Raw genomic sequence first — 16,007 nt, 5'->3', positions numbered from 1 at the left:
TGCCACATGGTGTTTTTATTGAGCGCCGTAAGCGAAACCTATGAGGAGCGCACCGCGTAATCCCTCATACTACGCAAGGGAGGCGCTTCGGACAGATGGCGACTCCGTAACTCCTCGCCTCCATTATAAGGATTCCTAGCGCTTTGCGTCGCTCCGTCAGACTCCGTCATGTGGCTTTTTTCATGTTTCGCGGGCTTTCTTTGCAACCCGGAAAAAAGAACATGGAGCGTGTCGTACAGGAAACAACTCGATCGGTGGTTTCTGAAGGTGCTCTACAAATCTCCGTATCATACTTGCGGTCTTCAGTCTATAATGAAAAAAGTGGGGTAATTAAACTTAATTAGCGAGTTATGGGGGAAAAATGCCTTAGTTACTATAGGCCAGTGCGAATATTTTGAGTTCGGTTCAATTCAATTTGACGCGCCTTTCATTTTTAAAACCGTGGCCCGAGTTACGTGTTACACCCTGTTTATTGGGGGCGAGCTCCACCACTGGAGCTCGCTCCAGGGACTGCGCTAACGAGAGCTTGGACCGCTGGCACCCTCGGGCGTTCGCAGTCTGCCTAGTTGGTTCCGCCGTATCCAGACCCTTCAGGACGGCTTCGAAGCCCGTTGGCAACACCCCGATAGTCGACGAGACCGCCATAGAACCTATTCGATGAGCTGGGGGACCCTCGGCCACCGTGCCTCCTTCAGGGTTGCACACTTGCGACTCCGCCTGTTGTCCTGTAGCGGTGCGCGGTGTTGGAAGTGGACCGGATGATTGGGCTAGAGGTCCGTCCAGGACAGTGTTCACACTGGAAGCCCTCACACTGCCGAATACGTCCGGAGACGCGCATGTTCCCTCGAATGGTGACCATGGTGCGCGTATCAGAAGACAACGTGCTCAACGGGAAGATGGCGCTCTGCGGAAACAGAGCCGCCCCCTCCTGGCTCTTTGTGGCGTTCCCCTCGTGGCACCCTTCTCTCGGCGGCGAAACCTGGCCATTGCGGGAATAGTATAGCGTTAGCAATAGAAGTGGAGGCGAGAGCTGTCGGGCTCTTTAAACGGACATCGAATTCAGAGAACTGCGGCACATGCCAAATGGCCATCTTCATATGCGTCTTGACCCGAGCTCGGTGTTAGTCATCGATATGAGTGCCACGGCACGTGCTATGACGCGTGCGAGATTGTGAGCAAGTACGCAGAGTTGTGTGGTCTAACTGTGAGATAGAAACTGCCATCGACTAGTTATGCCCTAAATAAATGTCAGCACTTCAATATTAGCGCGCACGTAGCTACGGCAACATGTTGATACAATGTACTAGGAGTTCACTGTATACAACGTTGATGTGCGTATCACGCGTAAAAGTACCATTTCGCTTTTGAGAATTTGGCTTGGCTAAAAAAAGTCTTCACTAGTTAATGACCAAAGCAGTTAGACAGGAAACCACGAAATCCAGTACCTGTTAAGAAATAATTCAATGCTTAGGAGAACATGAATCATAGGAACATCGGCCTGATAAACAAAATAGTATGTTCTCACAGCTACGGCCGCACTTGTCGTCTGAATCCCACCAATGCCGGCGTATAACAGCTATCGCGCTCGTTTATCGCTATTTTCAGCACTCTTCCAATTTACGACTACATCCTCAGTGAAGATAGAAAAATGCTAATAAAAAATGTTCCACGGCGTTTTCCGAGTTACCACTTCATGATTAGGCACTCGCACTAATAAGCTTTCCACTGCAATAAATAAAATGGGTACCGTGAAAATGTGTTGTCCGTGCCTTCAAGGCCCGAAAGAAACACTGGGTCTCTTAGAGTCGTTCCCGATTACGTTGGCAATTTTTAGCGCATGCACACGGAACGCTTTGCATTCAACCCATGCGACAATGCTGCCGCTCCGTTTGGGTATCGTGCGGCGGCTACATGCTTAGAGGCAGAATGCCATAACCCCGGAGACACCGCGATGGATGTCGTTGTCAAGTTTGGCAAATAAAATAAAGGATAGCAGGACGCCGAACGCATTCTTCGACTCGAACCTCCATCGCAGGCAAGGTTTACGCGCGCCCCCAGAAAGCCGTCTTCCAACTGGCCAGAAATGAACCCTCGGGGAGAAAAGTTTCAGAGACCAGGCAGCAGAAAATATTCCTTCTATAACAGCCACTCAATGCGTAAGTTCTTCGTTGCATATCACTGATCGCGAACGTACACGTATGCTGCACCGCTTAGTATGAGACCGCATGCAACGTTTAAGAAGAAAAGTTTTCATGCACTTGTGGTCTCAATGCTTTTGGTCCCGACTGTACGATTGGTCTCGTGATCAGCAGATGTCTAATTATCCGCAAAATGTACGTGTGGCACGAGTTCTAGTTGACAGAGCAGCTGACAGCCAGCGTGGTCCTGCGTTTATATGCGTAGATCCTCTTCAAGCCGAAGACAGCTTGGACACGTTAAGTTTCCAAGATTATTTTATTGTGATGGCAATTATATGGACACTCCAGGCGGATTTCTGCCGTCGCCGTGAGCTTTCGTATAAAGTCCAAGGCAGGCAAAATCGTCGCCGAGCGCCGTATGCTGTATGTGCGAGTGAAAGCGTGCGTAGGTTAGCCGGCGATCGCGACTGAGTATCGCGCACGCAGCGAAGGAAAGCGGGGAGGATGCGAGCCGGCTTCCGTCGCGCGTAAGGCTCCGTGAAGACTGTAGGGAGGGGGGGGGGGGGGGGGAGGGTTCTACTCCCGATGGCCGCGCGCGCCCACCTGGGTCGCTATATTTTGATACGCATCTGTCACGGTTAGAGTCCGCCGTGCACTGTGTTTTCGCGGCTTAGTTCGCGTTGATCCGAGCGGCAGCACGAAGGTCACTTCGCTCCCTACTGCTGCCGCGCTTCCTCACTCCAGCGTACTGACAGCGAGTTTCCGAGGTCATCGATTGAGATGTCTTCATGTTTAATTGCTTGTGCGCGCGTGACACCAGGCTGGTTAATTTAGTTAGTGTGCATATGTTTACAAGTTTATAGGGCCGATAAAACTACTATCGTTACTTCGTATAGCTGCCCGCTAATTTGCTATTGCAATTGATGGTTCGCCTTTCGGGCGGAACTGCGACTTTTTTTGTTAGAGAATGCTGTCCTAATGCATGACACAGAGAGAGTGTCCTGAGCAGCCGCACAACAGCGGTTTTTAAACACTCGGTCCTCACCCGATACCCAGGTGACGGAAACGGCCGTCCAAGCACCGTAGGGGAGACGAAGCACCGTACGGGAGACGACGAGGCAGCGTAGGCGAGTTGACCAGGCACCGTAGGGGAGACGACCCGGCACCGTAGGGCCATTTATTCCCCGAGCTGCAGAGCGCCCGCCGGCTGCCCATTGTTTGACGTCTTGATCGGCGCGTGGGAAAGGGTCTCAGTAGTCGTTCCCGCGGGCTCAGTAAGAATAGTTGGTCCGCCCAGCCCGTTTAGTCACAATGGCGACTTCGTCAAACTCGGCTCCAGCGATGGAGAGTCGAGGACGCACGTATTGTTGTTCACACACAGTCGGCTTAGTCACGCCGTGGCTAGAGGTGTGCGGCGACGCTCCAGGAACGTTGCCGCCACAGTCACAACTGGCCGGCAAAACTTGCACTGCAGCTGGCCGTTCTTAACAACCTATACTTAACACTTCTACATACTGCACTATGCGGGTATCGGCACAAAGTATGAAATCAATTTCATCTCTGGTTTCACCATTAGGGATATTCTCGGTCCACATTCTGTTGTTATGCGTTCTGAAGAAGGTGTTCATTATTCTCGGCTTATTACTTTCCGCGAACTCTACCAGCATCTCTCATCTAGCGTTCCTGGAATCGACGCCATACTTGCCAATTGCTTGTTCACCAGCCTTCTTTTCCTCCGCTTTTTCATTAAAGTCGTTGATTACTACAGTATACTGAGTTTGAACTTTTCTCATCGCTAATTCATTATCTTCATAAACCTGATCTACTTCAGGATCATCGTGTTTATGTTAGAGCGTAGGCTTGTACTAACTTTAATCTATTTATTACGACTACTGCTACCCTCTTAATAATGCTGTAGAACTCGTCAATGTTGCCCGCTATGTCCTTATGGATTAGGAATCCTACCCCGTATTGCTTCTTATATGGGAGACTCCTATAGCAGAGGACATGGTCGTTATTCAGCACTGTATAAACCTCACCAGTTCTTCTAATCTCACTAAGGCCTATAGGTATAACAGAAATAGGTATCGGAGTTCACTCAAAAGACACCGCTACAAGTAGCGAGCCATACGTGCATGTTTGTGACGTCCTACACAGGGACACACCACCACCACCACCACCACCACCACCATCATCAGCACCATCATCATCATCATCATCATCATCATCATCAACCACCACCATCATCATCATCATCCTGGTTACGTCCACTGCAGGGCAAAGGCCTCTGGCAAACACAATTATGTTGCAAGTGACATCAAGAGAGACAAGGCTGTCCATTAAGTAGAATTTAGGTTAACTACAACGGGCAGATAAAATGTGTTCTAGACTCAGTCGATAAACCTTGGGCTGCACGTGCGCAAGTTTAGATATTAATTTTTTTTACTACAACCTGGATACAGAAAGCACCAATAAAACAACGCAAACAGCAATAACAACAATAAAAGCGTACATTTCAGTTTCTTAAAAAAAGGACTTCACACGTGGCTTGAAAAGAAAGCCGAATTTAACGCTAATTGTGCTCGCATTGAATAGACGGGACGGGTTCGTTGTTTGCCACTTGTCCCTCGTAGTTGGGGCCATCATGAGAAGTCTCTTTCTGCTTACATTTTATGGCTCTTGCGGAAATGGATTCTCCAAACATCTATCGAGTGTTTCGTGCAGTGGGAGATGCAAGGTACAGGTGTCTTTCTCGGAGAGAGGAGACCAACCGAAAGTGCGAGCTTGCTTTGTGGCCCACGTGGCTAACTATAGGCGTGGGCACATAATTGGGGGACGCTCTTGTTCAAATCAGTGGCGTCTACTCGTTCAAAGAATGTCCCCGCCCTGCAAGGAGTAGCGGGCGAGAAGGAAATCGAGGCAGGCGAATTTTTTTCAATTCAATTCAATGCTATATTTATGTAGCTTCTTGTGAAAGAAAGGAGCTGTCACGGAAAAGCTGCTACAGCGAGCAGCTTGATGAGGTAGCTCGTCAGTCCAGGTGACAGCCACGGCAGTTCGCAGAACAAAACAGAGCACACAGGGAACATACTACAAGGATAGTTGAAATATTTAAAACATAGAACTGAGAGACAACCTTTCTGTCTAACAAGAAATTTTAGGGGAATGAAATAAGTTCTATAGAAATAGATAACGTGACACTGTAATATGTTAACATATAACACAGTTCAACAATGTGTACAGGCGATGTCAAGTAAAGATCACTCCAGGGGGTGCATTCGCGGCAACAATCTTCATAGCGGATCCTTGAACCGGTATGCCACAACTAAAAAAAAACACAAAAAAACACGCAAATATACTGCAGTGCAAATGCATAAAAGAAGCGCGAGAAACCAAAATAAAGGGTTCAAGCGGAGCAAATAAAATTCTTGCATTGAAACGCATAAAGTGTCCCGTACTTGGAAAGACACCGAAAGAGTAAGCGAGCAAAGTTCATGCATCTCGCCGAGCACAAAAAATCCATTGACCTAAGGTTGTTTTCATAAGCTTTCATTAGGATCAAAGTCACGCAGATTACTTCAACGAACATCATTGCACAGCAAATATAACGATTACACACGATGTTACGTGCAAGCAAGCGCGGATTCCACCTGTCCTCATGACGCACCAATATATACGACGGAAATCAAGCGAAGAAAGAACATTTCTTCTCTGGGTTCATTCTGGATCCTTTGGGGCAACCGTACACTTTGGCGAAATGCACCGAATTCCGCGCCAGCTTGTTGCAGTCGGTGGTCACAGGGTGCGAGTGGCCTGGTGCCGAGCAAGTCATGTAGCAGATAGTCAAGAAGAAAACCTTGCCTTCTTGCAGCTCTGGGCTCAGTGCGAGGTGTTCTTGCCCGCCGAGCAGATTGGACTCCTCGAGCGCGGAGAATGCGATTTCGAGCGCAGGTATTTCTGGAAAGATGCTCTTTGCTCCGGACCCATTCAGACAGTGGACCCTGTCGTCATAGGCGCGTCGACTGGAACCAGACAAGAGCGAGTCAGCGATGGTTTCGGGGGCTGCCCATTCGAGCCCTACTTCATCGACGGACTTCACCAGCTGCGTGGCCATCAGGAAACCGAGGCCGCCGTAGAACATGGCGCCGGTCCCGTTCCTGTAATAGGCCGGAGCTGCGGCGACGCCTGTGGCTAATTCGACGCTGTTGAAGACGTAGTCGTAGTCAACGTACAACGGGAAGTTGTTGCCGAGCAGGCGCGACGCCACAAAATAGTCCTCTGGTCCCTTCAGCTCGCTCATGATCAAGCGGGTCTTAATCCAAAACTCAGCAACTGACGTTTCGTTTTCGGAGACACCCGCGTAAATGTTCTCCAGTTCGTCTTCCGCCAGGAGTGACTCCGGCGGCCACATCCTCTTCTCGACGAGCGATAGCTTTTTGATCACCCGTCGCTTGCTCCCTTCGTCCAGCCACGTGGAGCTGTTCACAATCTTTAAGGCGGATGAGACGAGACTGTCGAAGCGCGCGTCGATACGATTGCGCATTTCAGCCGTGAAGCCGACAGCGATGCTTAGCGAAAGCGCGAGCACATTGAAGGCGGCCGCCACGTGGTGAGCACAGTACACGGGGTGGTAGATGTTCGCCTTCGACATGCTTCCGTAGCGAGTCGCCAAGAAACTTAGGTCCCCGAGCGGAACGTACAGCTGCGCATATTCCCAAATCAGGAGATACCTCAACTTCGCGTCTCCATACTTGGCCACGAGTCCGGCTATAATCTCGAAGAGAACAGCGTGGCTGACCAGGACCTCGTCTTGCGGCATCAGCTGCGGCTCCAGCGAAAGGGCCTCTCGAAAGCTCCGCAACCAGCTGCCGCTGACAGCAGATCCGATAGCGATCGTGGCGTCCAATTCGGCGAACGTTAACACAGAAGGTTTCCTCTGTGAATAAACGGCGTTTAGCTGTCGAAGCACGTCCGCCTCCATGTCCCGAATAGACCTGACATGGGCATCGGTCAAGTGAATGGGCTGGTCGTCCGTTCTCGGTACGTACGCATTGAAGAACGACAACATGTACTGGCCGTAAGAGTCGGCCGCGGCACGGTGTTGCCTCAGGAACGAGGGAAGGTAGCCGCCAGGCTTGACCACCACGCGTCGTCTCCCGCTTGACAATCGGCTGCCATCGAGGACGGTGACCGTGAGCCAGAAGGGTGCCTGCCATTTGTAGGCAAACAGAACGGCCAAGCCTACGGCTGGAATCGCTTCATTCGAAATGTTTCCCCATGCGGCAGGCAGATACAGGAACAGGGATAGCATCAAAGGAATGTGGGAACCTTTGCCGGCCGACGAGGAATCGCTCATGCACATCTCGTACATCGCCAACGGCTTTTTGCCCACGGGGAGCTTGAGCGAGCCAAGGCGCAAAGTGTCGCCGAAGTTGTTGTACCAGGAGTAGCGCAGGCCGTCCATGACCGAGTTGGCATCCTCGCGAAACGCCGTCTGCTTCTGGGCCCAGCGCGAGCAGACGAAAGCCGAGAAGTCGTGGCAAGGGTCGACGCTCAGGTTAAGGCTGGCCTTGAGCAGACTCGCGTGCACGAGGCAATCCTGTGTGTCGCAGATCTTGGGAACGGCGTCAATTTTCCAGAGTAGTGGAATCACAATGAAGAACAGAATGAGGGAGACGAAGAATAAGGCCAAACTGAATGCTGCCCAGCGACCAATCATGCTTGACTTGGCCGAAACTGTTGTCGGGGTTCTTCTCTACAGGGAGAAAGGGAAAGCATAGCATGGTGTCAGAAAAAAAAAACACGTTCCAGGATTTCCATAATGATAACTGCACCTAAAGTCTGTAGCTTCGTAAGAGCATACAAGCGTGTCGTATTAGAACATTTAAAATAGCTGACAGTGCGCGGTCATAGGTACCACCATGACAGTAAACGCTTTCGGTGCATTTGATGTGCGATCTCCAAGTTCTGGAGGGATCGGTTTAATGTGAAGCTTTTACTGGTGTTCGCGAAGTGCCCGTTCTTGCAATTTACATATCACCTGAAAACGAAGGTTCAATGCCTGCCGTAAGGCAAGATCAGAGTAAGCTTCGAGCTCAGTAGATAACAAGTCGTTTCGGGCGCGCTTTCATACGCATATAAATTTGTTTCGAAAAGAAAGTTGACACATGTAGCGTATGTTTGAGAGGTTGTGTTTCAAAAAATCTGACGCAACTATTCACGGCAAATGTATAACAGCGTAGTGCTGTAAAAAGCTATAGGTCATAACGAGGTGAATAAATACGGCAGTGTAACGTTAACTGAATGTGCTATAGTGATTGAGAAACAAATTGTGAGCATGAAAACGTGGAATGATAATGAGCACGTGGCCGAACACTCACTTACATTAGCAGAGACACGCACACCACGAATGTGGGAAAGCAAGCTCGACGTTTCGGTTTCGATCAATGCCGCAGCTGCTCGAATTCAATTTAAAAAAGAAGAGCACCTGCAGGTAAAAGTTACTTCGAAGTATTCTGGCCACGGTGCCTAATAGTTCTATCGTGATTTTGGCACGTAAAATCACGGAGATTACTGTGTTTAATATGTGAAAAGCAAAAGCAACGCACACTGTACGACGTTTAGGCACTGATAAATGAATACTGTCGCTGCAGAGATCTGGCCTAAAGCATATGCCCATGCGTTCAGTGTGAATGTTTCCTGCTTTCAATATGTTATAGCATTTCTTACCTGTATACCTGAATGTTCTGATGAAAAACAATTTGCCTTACGTTATGGAATGTAAATGTCCATTGATAAGCACAGAAATGTGAAAAAGATCAGCATAGTGACGCGTCTCAGCAAAAGAAAGGGAAATTTATTTTCCACAATGTAGAACTCGGACTTCTGTAAGACCATAGGAAGACAACCTGGAAATAGTCGAAATGTGGTTCAAGAAAGCTCACCGAAACGTCCACTTGCCTGAAACCACAGGATGCGATGCAGAAAAACATCAGAGCATTGGCAAAACAAAGATCCAATCGCATATGCTTCTTACAAACGTGAAAACATATCAGTTGAAGTTTGCACCTGTGGTGGTTTGACTTCTATACTCCATCATCCTCATCACACCTGGCTGGTGCAATCATTGCAAGTACTGCCGAATCCCAACAAGACAAATCTCTCCAATAAAAATGTGATAACATTTGGACGCTCAGTGCATGTGGTTGTTGGAAATGAAATATTGGGTTTGAGTAGGCTTCTCAACGCCTTGATTAAACGAATTAGATGGCATATGGCTAATACTGCAGAAAAGTTTGTGCAGACCATTTCACACGAAGACACAAGTGGCGTTGATGAACAAAGTTCTTCTGAACTCTTTCTATCGTTCTTGGTCGTGGGGACACCTAAGACATAGCTGCCATTTTTAGGTCGAGCTGGTGCACAAAGTGCACATCAAACGGGCATGACGGAGTGCTTTTACCAATGAAACTCTCTCGGACCTTTCCTCTCACGTCGCAAGATCAAAATTTAATCTCATCGAACACGTCCGCAGCACCGGGCAAATTACGGACACCAGGCAAGACGACCGCGCCGCACTGACTAATGCACACACATGTACGGCCGCTTCAACAGCTCCGACACGATATGGCGGAGGTGCATCACGGGTCTGGTCAGAGGGTGCAACCACCCTGAATGGTGGAAGGCGGCGTTGGCATCGAGGCGCCCTAGTTTTAAGTGAAACGCACAATACGAAGCCGGACACAGTTTTATCGGGGAAAGCCTCGCTGAAACTGAACACGCTGTGGTGAACGCCCGGATTCCATACAGGTTGACAAAGGTGATGGTATGACTACGACGGCATGCCAACGACCCCGTCACAACGACCGCGTGACGACGATGGAATTATGGAGAAGGAATTACGATGGAATGACTACGGTGGTATGATGAAGCTGAAATGATGACGACTGGCTGACGATGAACGCATTGACCATGATGGAATTACTATGATGGAGGACCACCGCATTATTACAACGACGTGATGACGATGTCGTGTTACGTGGAAATGAGAACTTGATGACGAAAGCAGAGTCAATGCGACGCAACAATTACGACGGCATGAGAATGAACGAATGGTCACAATGGAATCGAGGCGGTGAAATGACGACCGGATGGCGAACGACGATGCGTTTGTTTTGGAGGAGCTCATGTCCTCGTTTGATTCCATGACCTGCAATCTGAGTCTGGGCTTCATTATGTGCCAATTGGCGCTACAGCCGGTACAAGCCAATTGTGCTAGACAGCAGCGAGCCCCTGCAAAGCGAGTTGGAAGAGGCAAAGCAAGCTTCGGGTAAAAGAAAAAACAACTAGCGCCACTTATTTGCAGTTTCTCGTTTAAGAATGAAAGGCGTTCTTGATTTTGAGTACACTTATACCTTCTCTACTGAATACCGGGCAGTGTATAGCGAGGCCATGCGAAAAGTTACCTTTGTCTTCACTTGCTGCTGCGCCCAAAATTTTCACAGTGAGATTGAGATATTTTGCGATAGCCAGAGCTTTGACGTGCCGTGAATTTCCGTGTACTCAGCTTTAAGCTTTCACAAGACGGACCGAATTTCTCGGACGTGCATTACGTTAGCTCATTGCGACCAATTAAAGCCGCACACAGAGACGAAGTACACAGGCTGCAGGCGGCGTGTTTTACTGCGACTCGTCAACAACGTGCTCGTCCGCGGTATTTAGTCCGTTCTGTGAATCGAGCTTTAGCAGTTGTTAGATGGCGTTGTATATTTTTCGATGTTTAAAAGCAAGCGCGCAACCTGAAAGCGTAAATGTCGATTTCCGAGTGCCTGCGTGCGCAAGGTGCCGATAAACATCACCATCCATGGCGAATGCCATTTCGTACACCCCTGTATAGAGGGAACCTAAGGGCGCAATGGCATTTGTTATGAATGGCATTCAGTAAATGACATTCGGTATGAATGTCATTTACTGTGAATGACATCACACGTGCCGTGTGACAGAGGTATACTAACAGCGCAACCAAAGTACATGCAAGGAGGACACAATTGAAATTTTCAGCCCGTGCGTCACGCCCCAAATGCTATCAATTATAACACAAATTCCCACGGTTCGAGGAACGTGCACAACATTTTCCGTTCTCCTCGGCATAAAATTACAAGCTCAATTCTGAAGAAAGGGGGTCAATCGAGGGGCCCGATTTTTATTAGTCATATCATAAGAAGCCAGCAAACACTGACACCAAGGAAAACATAGGGGAAATTACTTGTGCTAATAAATGAAGTAATGAAACGATAAATTAATCGAAATTAAAGTGGATGAAAAAACAACTTGCCGCAGGTGGGAACCGAACCCACAACCTTCGCATTTCGCGTGCGATGCTCTACAAATTGAGCTACCGCGGCGCTGTTTTCCCATCCACTTTCTTGGGTATTCATGTGTCCTAGTAGAACCCTGGGAGTTTCATTATTCAATCGTTTCATTACTTCATTTATTAGCACAAGTAATTTCCCCTATGTTGTCCTTGGTGTCAGTGTTTGCTGGCTTCTTATGATAAGCTCAATTCTAGAACACACGTAAGGCGCGATGCGAACTTGATGCATTCAGAAAGTTCTTGCTAATTCTCTGTAGAGTGCAGCTCGTAGGCGCCCGTTCTTGCGGCGAGGGCCGGCGTTGTCCCTCGTTACCGAGCGAGCGAGCTCAGCGAAAGATGAAAACGAACGCGGAGCGCAGCGGGAGATGAAAGGAGAGAGCGCGAGGAGGAAAGCGGTAGAGGAGGGTACAGTGAAAGCATGAGGAGATGAGCGGAGGAGGAGAGTGTGTCGAAAGAGTGAAGAGGAAAACAGAATGCCGCACGAGACTGCGAGTAGCGTTGTAGTATTTTTAATCTGATTGTACGCGCGAGGCGAATAGTGCAGCACTTTCTGGAAGACACGCGGGCACCAGCGAGTGCACTGGAACCTTCGACGAGATTTTCGACGATCGCCGACCTTGCTGCCCGCTATCGTTGTGTGTTACTTCTGTACCGTTTCGCTCCATTTGCAACGTGCCGCACTAGACAGATTGTCCGTGCCAGGCAATGTATTACGAAATGAAAACCCGTATAAAGGTGGCCTCAAATTTCGCACTAGGGAGTATCGGAATCGTCGGTGCATTCTTTTTTTGCCTAGCATAACTTCTGTCTCGATAAAGAATGACAAGACTCCCTGCTTACAATCAGCTATTTTTGTTGAAGTGATGCAAATACAACGTCCTGAGTAAACAAACTATTCCAGATAAATATTTGGGCAGCTTACGATGACAGCCATCTTCTCGTAGAAGGATGCTTCCATATTTGGGCTCAGAGCTGAGGGGCCTAAGGACCGCTGGCTCTCCGGGGGGTTCGCAGCCTGCATGGTTGAATGAGCCGTATTCAGACCCTTCGGTCTGGATTCACGCCCCGTCGTCGACACCCCGATGGTCGAAGCGGCCGCCATGAAACCTGTTCGATGAGCCGGCGGGACCTCGGTCACCGTGCCTCCCTCAGGGTGGCGCTCTTGCGTCTCTGGCTGCTGACCTGTGGCGCTGCTTGATGCTGGAAGTGGACCGGGTGACTTTCCTCGAGGTCCGTCGAGGACAGTGTTCACACCGGAAGCCGTCACACTGCCGAATACTTCCGAAGGCGCGTAGGCGCCCTCGGCGGTGACCACGGCCTGTGGGTCTGGAGACAACGTGCTCAACGGGGCGATGGCACTCTGCGGTGGCAGAGCCGCCAAATCCTGGCTGTTTCGGGTGTTTCCCTCCAGGCGCTCTTCTTTTGGTGGTGAGACCTGGACATGTCGGTATAGGTGTGGTGTCAGCAAGTGAGGCGGAAGTTAAAGCTTTCGGGACTTTGAAGCAAACATTGAAGTCAAATTCAAACCGCCCTGAAGACCCAGTGACCAGTATCATGTGCTCGTTTACGAGAGCGCGGTGTTAATATATGGTACAAATTCACCACCACCGACCAGCCGACAAACCGACCGACACACCGACCGACCGACCGACCGACCGACGCAGACACGACTGGTAGGTAAGCAGGCAGGGAGTCCGGCTGGTTGGTTGTGTGATTCGCCGACTTACCTCAAGGTCCCAAATTAACGCTAGCTCTCCGAGAGTCGTCGTTCCCGATGAAGTTGACAATTGTGTGACAATGCGGCCGCTCCATTTGGGTATCGTACGACGGCTACATGCTTAGCGGCTATTGCCACGGATAGTCCGCGGTGTATGTGACTGTCAAGTTTCGCAAAGAAAAAAAAATATAAAGGGCGGAAGGAACGCGAACACATTTTTTTGGCTCAAACTTCTATCGCGGGCAAGGTACATGCGTGCGACAGGGAAAGCCCCCTCCCAAGTGACCAGAAATGCGAGCTAAATTTCAGATACCAGGGAGCAGAGACCAATAAATGTTTCTTCTATAAGAGCCCCTAAGCGCGGAAGTTCTCCGTTGCATATCACTGATCGCAAACGAGCACATCTGCTGCACCGCTGAAATTGATAATGTATGCAACGTTTAGTGTAGCTGCGCGGTCGCCCTACTGAACGTCGCGTACATTCAGGATTTCAGGTGACCCGGGAGTGCACTAGTCGCCCTCGTAGTTCAAATTGAAGCAGTCGGAGGTACAGCTCGCCCGTTTCGACTTGCCATTACAAAAGTCCTTAATTAGCCAGGCCATGTCAGTGGGGCTCTGGACTTGGGCTCCGACCACCCCTCCTTGAAATCCTTTTCTCTCATATATATATATATATATATATATATATATATATATATATATATATATATATATATATAGGGCCGGATTTTTTGACGTCGTTTTCTTCATAGACAGCAACGGTTTCTCAATTTTTTTTCATAGAAACCAGGCGATTAACTGAGCCAAGTCTTACACTAAACGAAGTCAACGCCAAAATGCGACCGTTGTGCAAAATTTGAGGAAGAACAGTGCAGTGGTTAGCGCAAAATCTTTTTTTGAACACGCGCAGCCAAATATTCAGGACCGTGTATGTAAATGTAAAGGGTACTGTTAAAGAAGCTGGTGAATTAATCTGGCCTTGCTTAGTTTCTACTGTAAACAATTGAAAAAATTCACGCATGATCGTGAATTTGGGTTGTCTGAGTACCGCTCAACCTTAAAGCGACACGAGATGCCTGATTAGAACAGCCACCACTCGACGTCATTTTATAAGCATACACACTGTCTTTCGTCGATGCACTACGTTTATTATCAGAAACAAGATGCGCAAAGGGTCATTCATTGTTCTAAGAGAAACATTGGCGTTGCTCAGTATAGTACGGAACACCTGCCAAGATACAAACGTCCAGAGCTAAAAACGAACTCCCGCCAAATATTCCTAACCCGAACTTTACCGTCTGTCGAACGGGGATAGTCGTGGCCGTCTCACGCAAGTTCAAGCGCTCACGTGACCGAGAATCTGTAGATTGCGGACCACTGGGCACCGAGTCCTCGGCGTTCAGCTGTCCTCCAGCGGCGTTCCGGTTCCTCGCATTGTGCGACGCAGACGCAGGTTCCGCGACAGTCGTCGGTTGAGGCTGCGGCGGCGTCGGCTCGACACCTGGGACGTTTGTTTCCGTGGATGACTGCGGTCTGGTAAGGTTGACGTCGGTGGACCTCGATCCCAGTATGTTTCCGGGACTGTTTTCGCGGTACTGAACATCGGTTACCGCTGTCCCAGCCTCCGGGAAGTCGTCTGTCGCCTTGTGAGTGGTGTCGAACTTCAAGACATTACCAGAATCGCACGTGGTCACGCCGCTGCTTTCAGCTGCTGCTGTGGTGGTCGCTATGGGAGGCGGGACATCGGTCGAGGACTTCTGCATTTCCTCAGGGACCTTGTACGACTTGCGGCGGCGGTGGCGGTTATCGGTCGAGGACTTCTGCATTTCCCCAGGGGCCTTGTACGACTTGCGGCGGCGGTGGCGGTTATCACTCGAGGACTTCTGCATTTCCTCAGGGGCCTTGTACGACTTGCGGCGGCGGTGGCGGTTATCGGTATTTGCACTGCCGCGTGATTTCTTTGATTTGCGGCTGGACATGGTTAGGACTTGACGGAGCGGGGCTTGTCAGAGCGAATGCTTCTTGAAGACACGTAAGCCAAGTCGACAGCGACGTCCACAATGAGGCTTCAGATTTTATGGGCGAACTGTATGCCTGCCTTCGACTGCTTCGATCTTCGACCACGCGAGGCTCCAGCTGAACGAGGGCACGCACTCTCCACGTGACTTCTTCTTCTTCTTCTTCTTCTTCTTCTTCTTCTTCTTCTTCTTCTGCCGTCCATTTGTTGCCTATGCACCCACAGCAGCGGATTGGTCAAGAATATTCTTGAAGGCACCGTACTATTCTGCGTAGGAGAACCCGCCGTGGTTGCTCAGTGGCTATGGTGTTGGGCTGCTGAGCACGAGGTCGCGGGATCGAATCCCGGCCATGGCGGCCGCATTTCGATGGGGGCGAAATGCGAAAACACCCGTGTACTTAGATTTAGGTGCACGTTAAAGATCCCCAGGTGGTCAAAATTTCCGGAGTCCTCCACTACGGCGTGCCTTATAATCAGAAAGTGGTTTTGGCACGTAAAACCCCATAATTTTTTGTTTCTGTGTAGGAGAGAAAAAAAAAAGATGTTATGCTTGTTTCTCGTTTGCTAGAATAAATGCTATATAGGGCAGTCGAGAAAATAAATGAATGCCCCCTTTTGTGTCTTCATGCAATCTCTGGGAATATGCCGACATCACTTGCCGTGTCCGTTCCCGATCGCAACGTGAAGGGGTCGATGTTTTCACACATGCGTACTCTTTCCGCATAACGCACGCGCTCACACCCCGTGAGATCCAGGTGGTAG

General features: G+C 49.5%; 1 protein-coding gene across 1 annotated transcript; it reads right to left on the bottom strand.

Moving 5' to 3' along the window:
• Positions 1–5,235: 5,235 nt before the first annotated feature.
• LOC135904756 (neprilysin-like) lies at positions 5,236–15,514 on the bottom strand. Its single transcript, XM_065435722.2, has 3 exons — positions 14,524–15,514; positions 12,434–12,946; positions 5,236–7,893 (listed from the first exon to the last, which is right to left on the bottom strand). The coding sequence occupies exons 1-3, from the start codon at positions 15,205–15,207 to the stop codon at positions 5,824–5,826; spliced, it is 3,267 nt and encodes a 1,088-aa protein (XP_065291794.1). The 5' UTR covers positions 15,208–15,514; the 3' UTR covers positions 5,236–5,823.
• Between the last annotated feature and the right edge of the window lie 493 nt (positions 15,515–16,007).

The sequence above is a fragment of the Dermacentor albipictus genome, chromosome 7, assembly GCF_038994185.2.
Source record: "Dermacentor albipictus isolate Rhodes 1998 colony chromosome 7, USDA_Dalb.pri_finalv2, whole genome shotgun sequence".
NCBI classification, from domain to species: Eukaryota; Metazoa; Arthropoda; class Arachnida; order Ixodida; family Ixodidae; genus Dermacentor; species Dermacentor albipictus.
The sequence above is the reverse complement of the archived record's forward strand: the minus strand, read 5'-3'. Positions and strand labels throughout refer to the sequence as shown.

Bases quoted from the DNA above. Each gene is read 5' to 3' on its own strand.
- LOC135904756 (XM_065435722.2), bottom strand. From the start codon at position 15,207: ATGTCCAGCCGCAAATCAAAGAAATCACGCGGCAGTGCAAATACCGAT. The intron at 12,947-14,523 runs GTAAAGTTCGGG...CGACATGTCCAG, and splicing joins CTATCCCCGTTCGACAGACG to GTCTCACCACCAAAAGAAGA. The intron at 7,894-12,433 runs GTAAGCTGCCCA...TTCTCCCTGTAG, and splicing joins ACGAGAAGATGGCTGTCATC to AGAAGAACCCCGACAACAGT.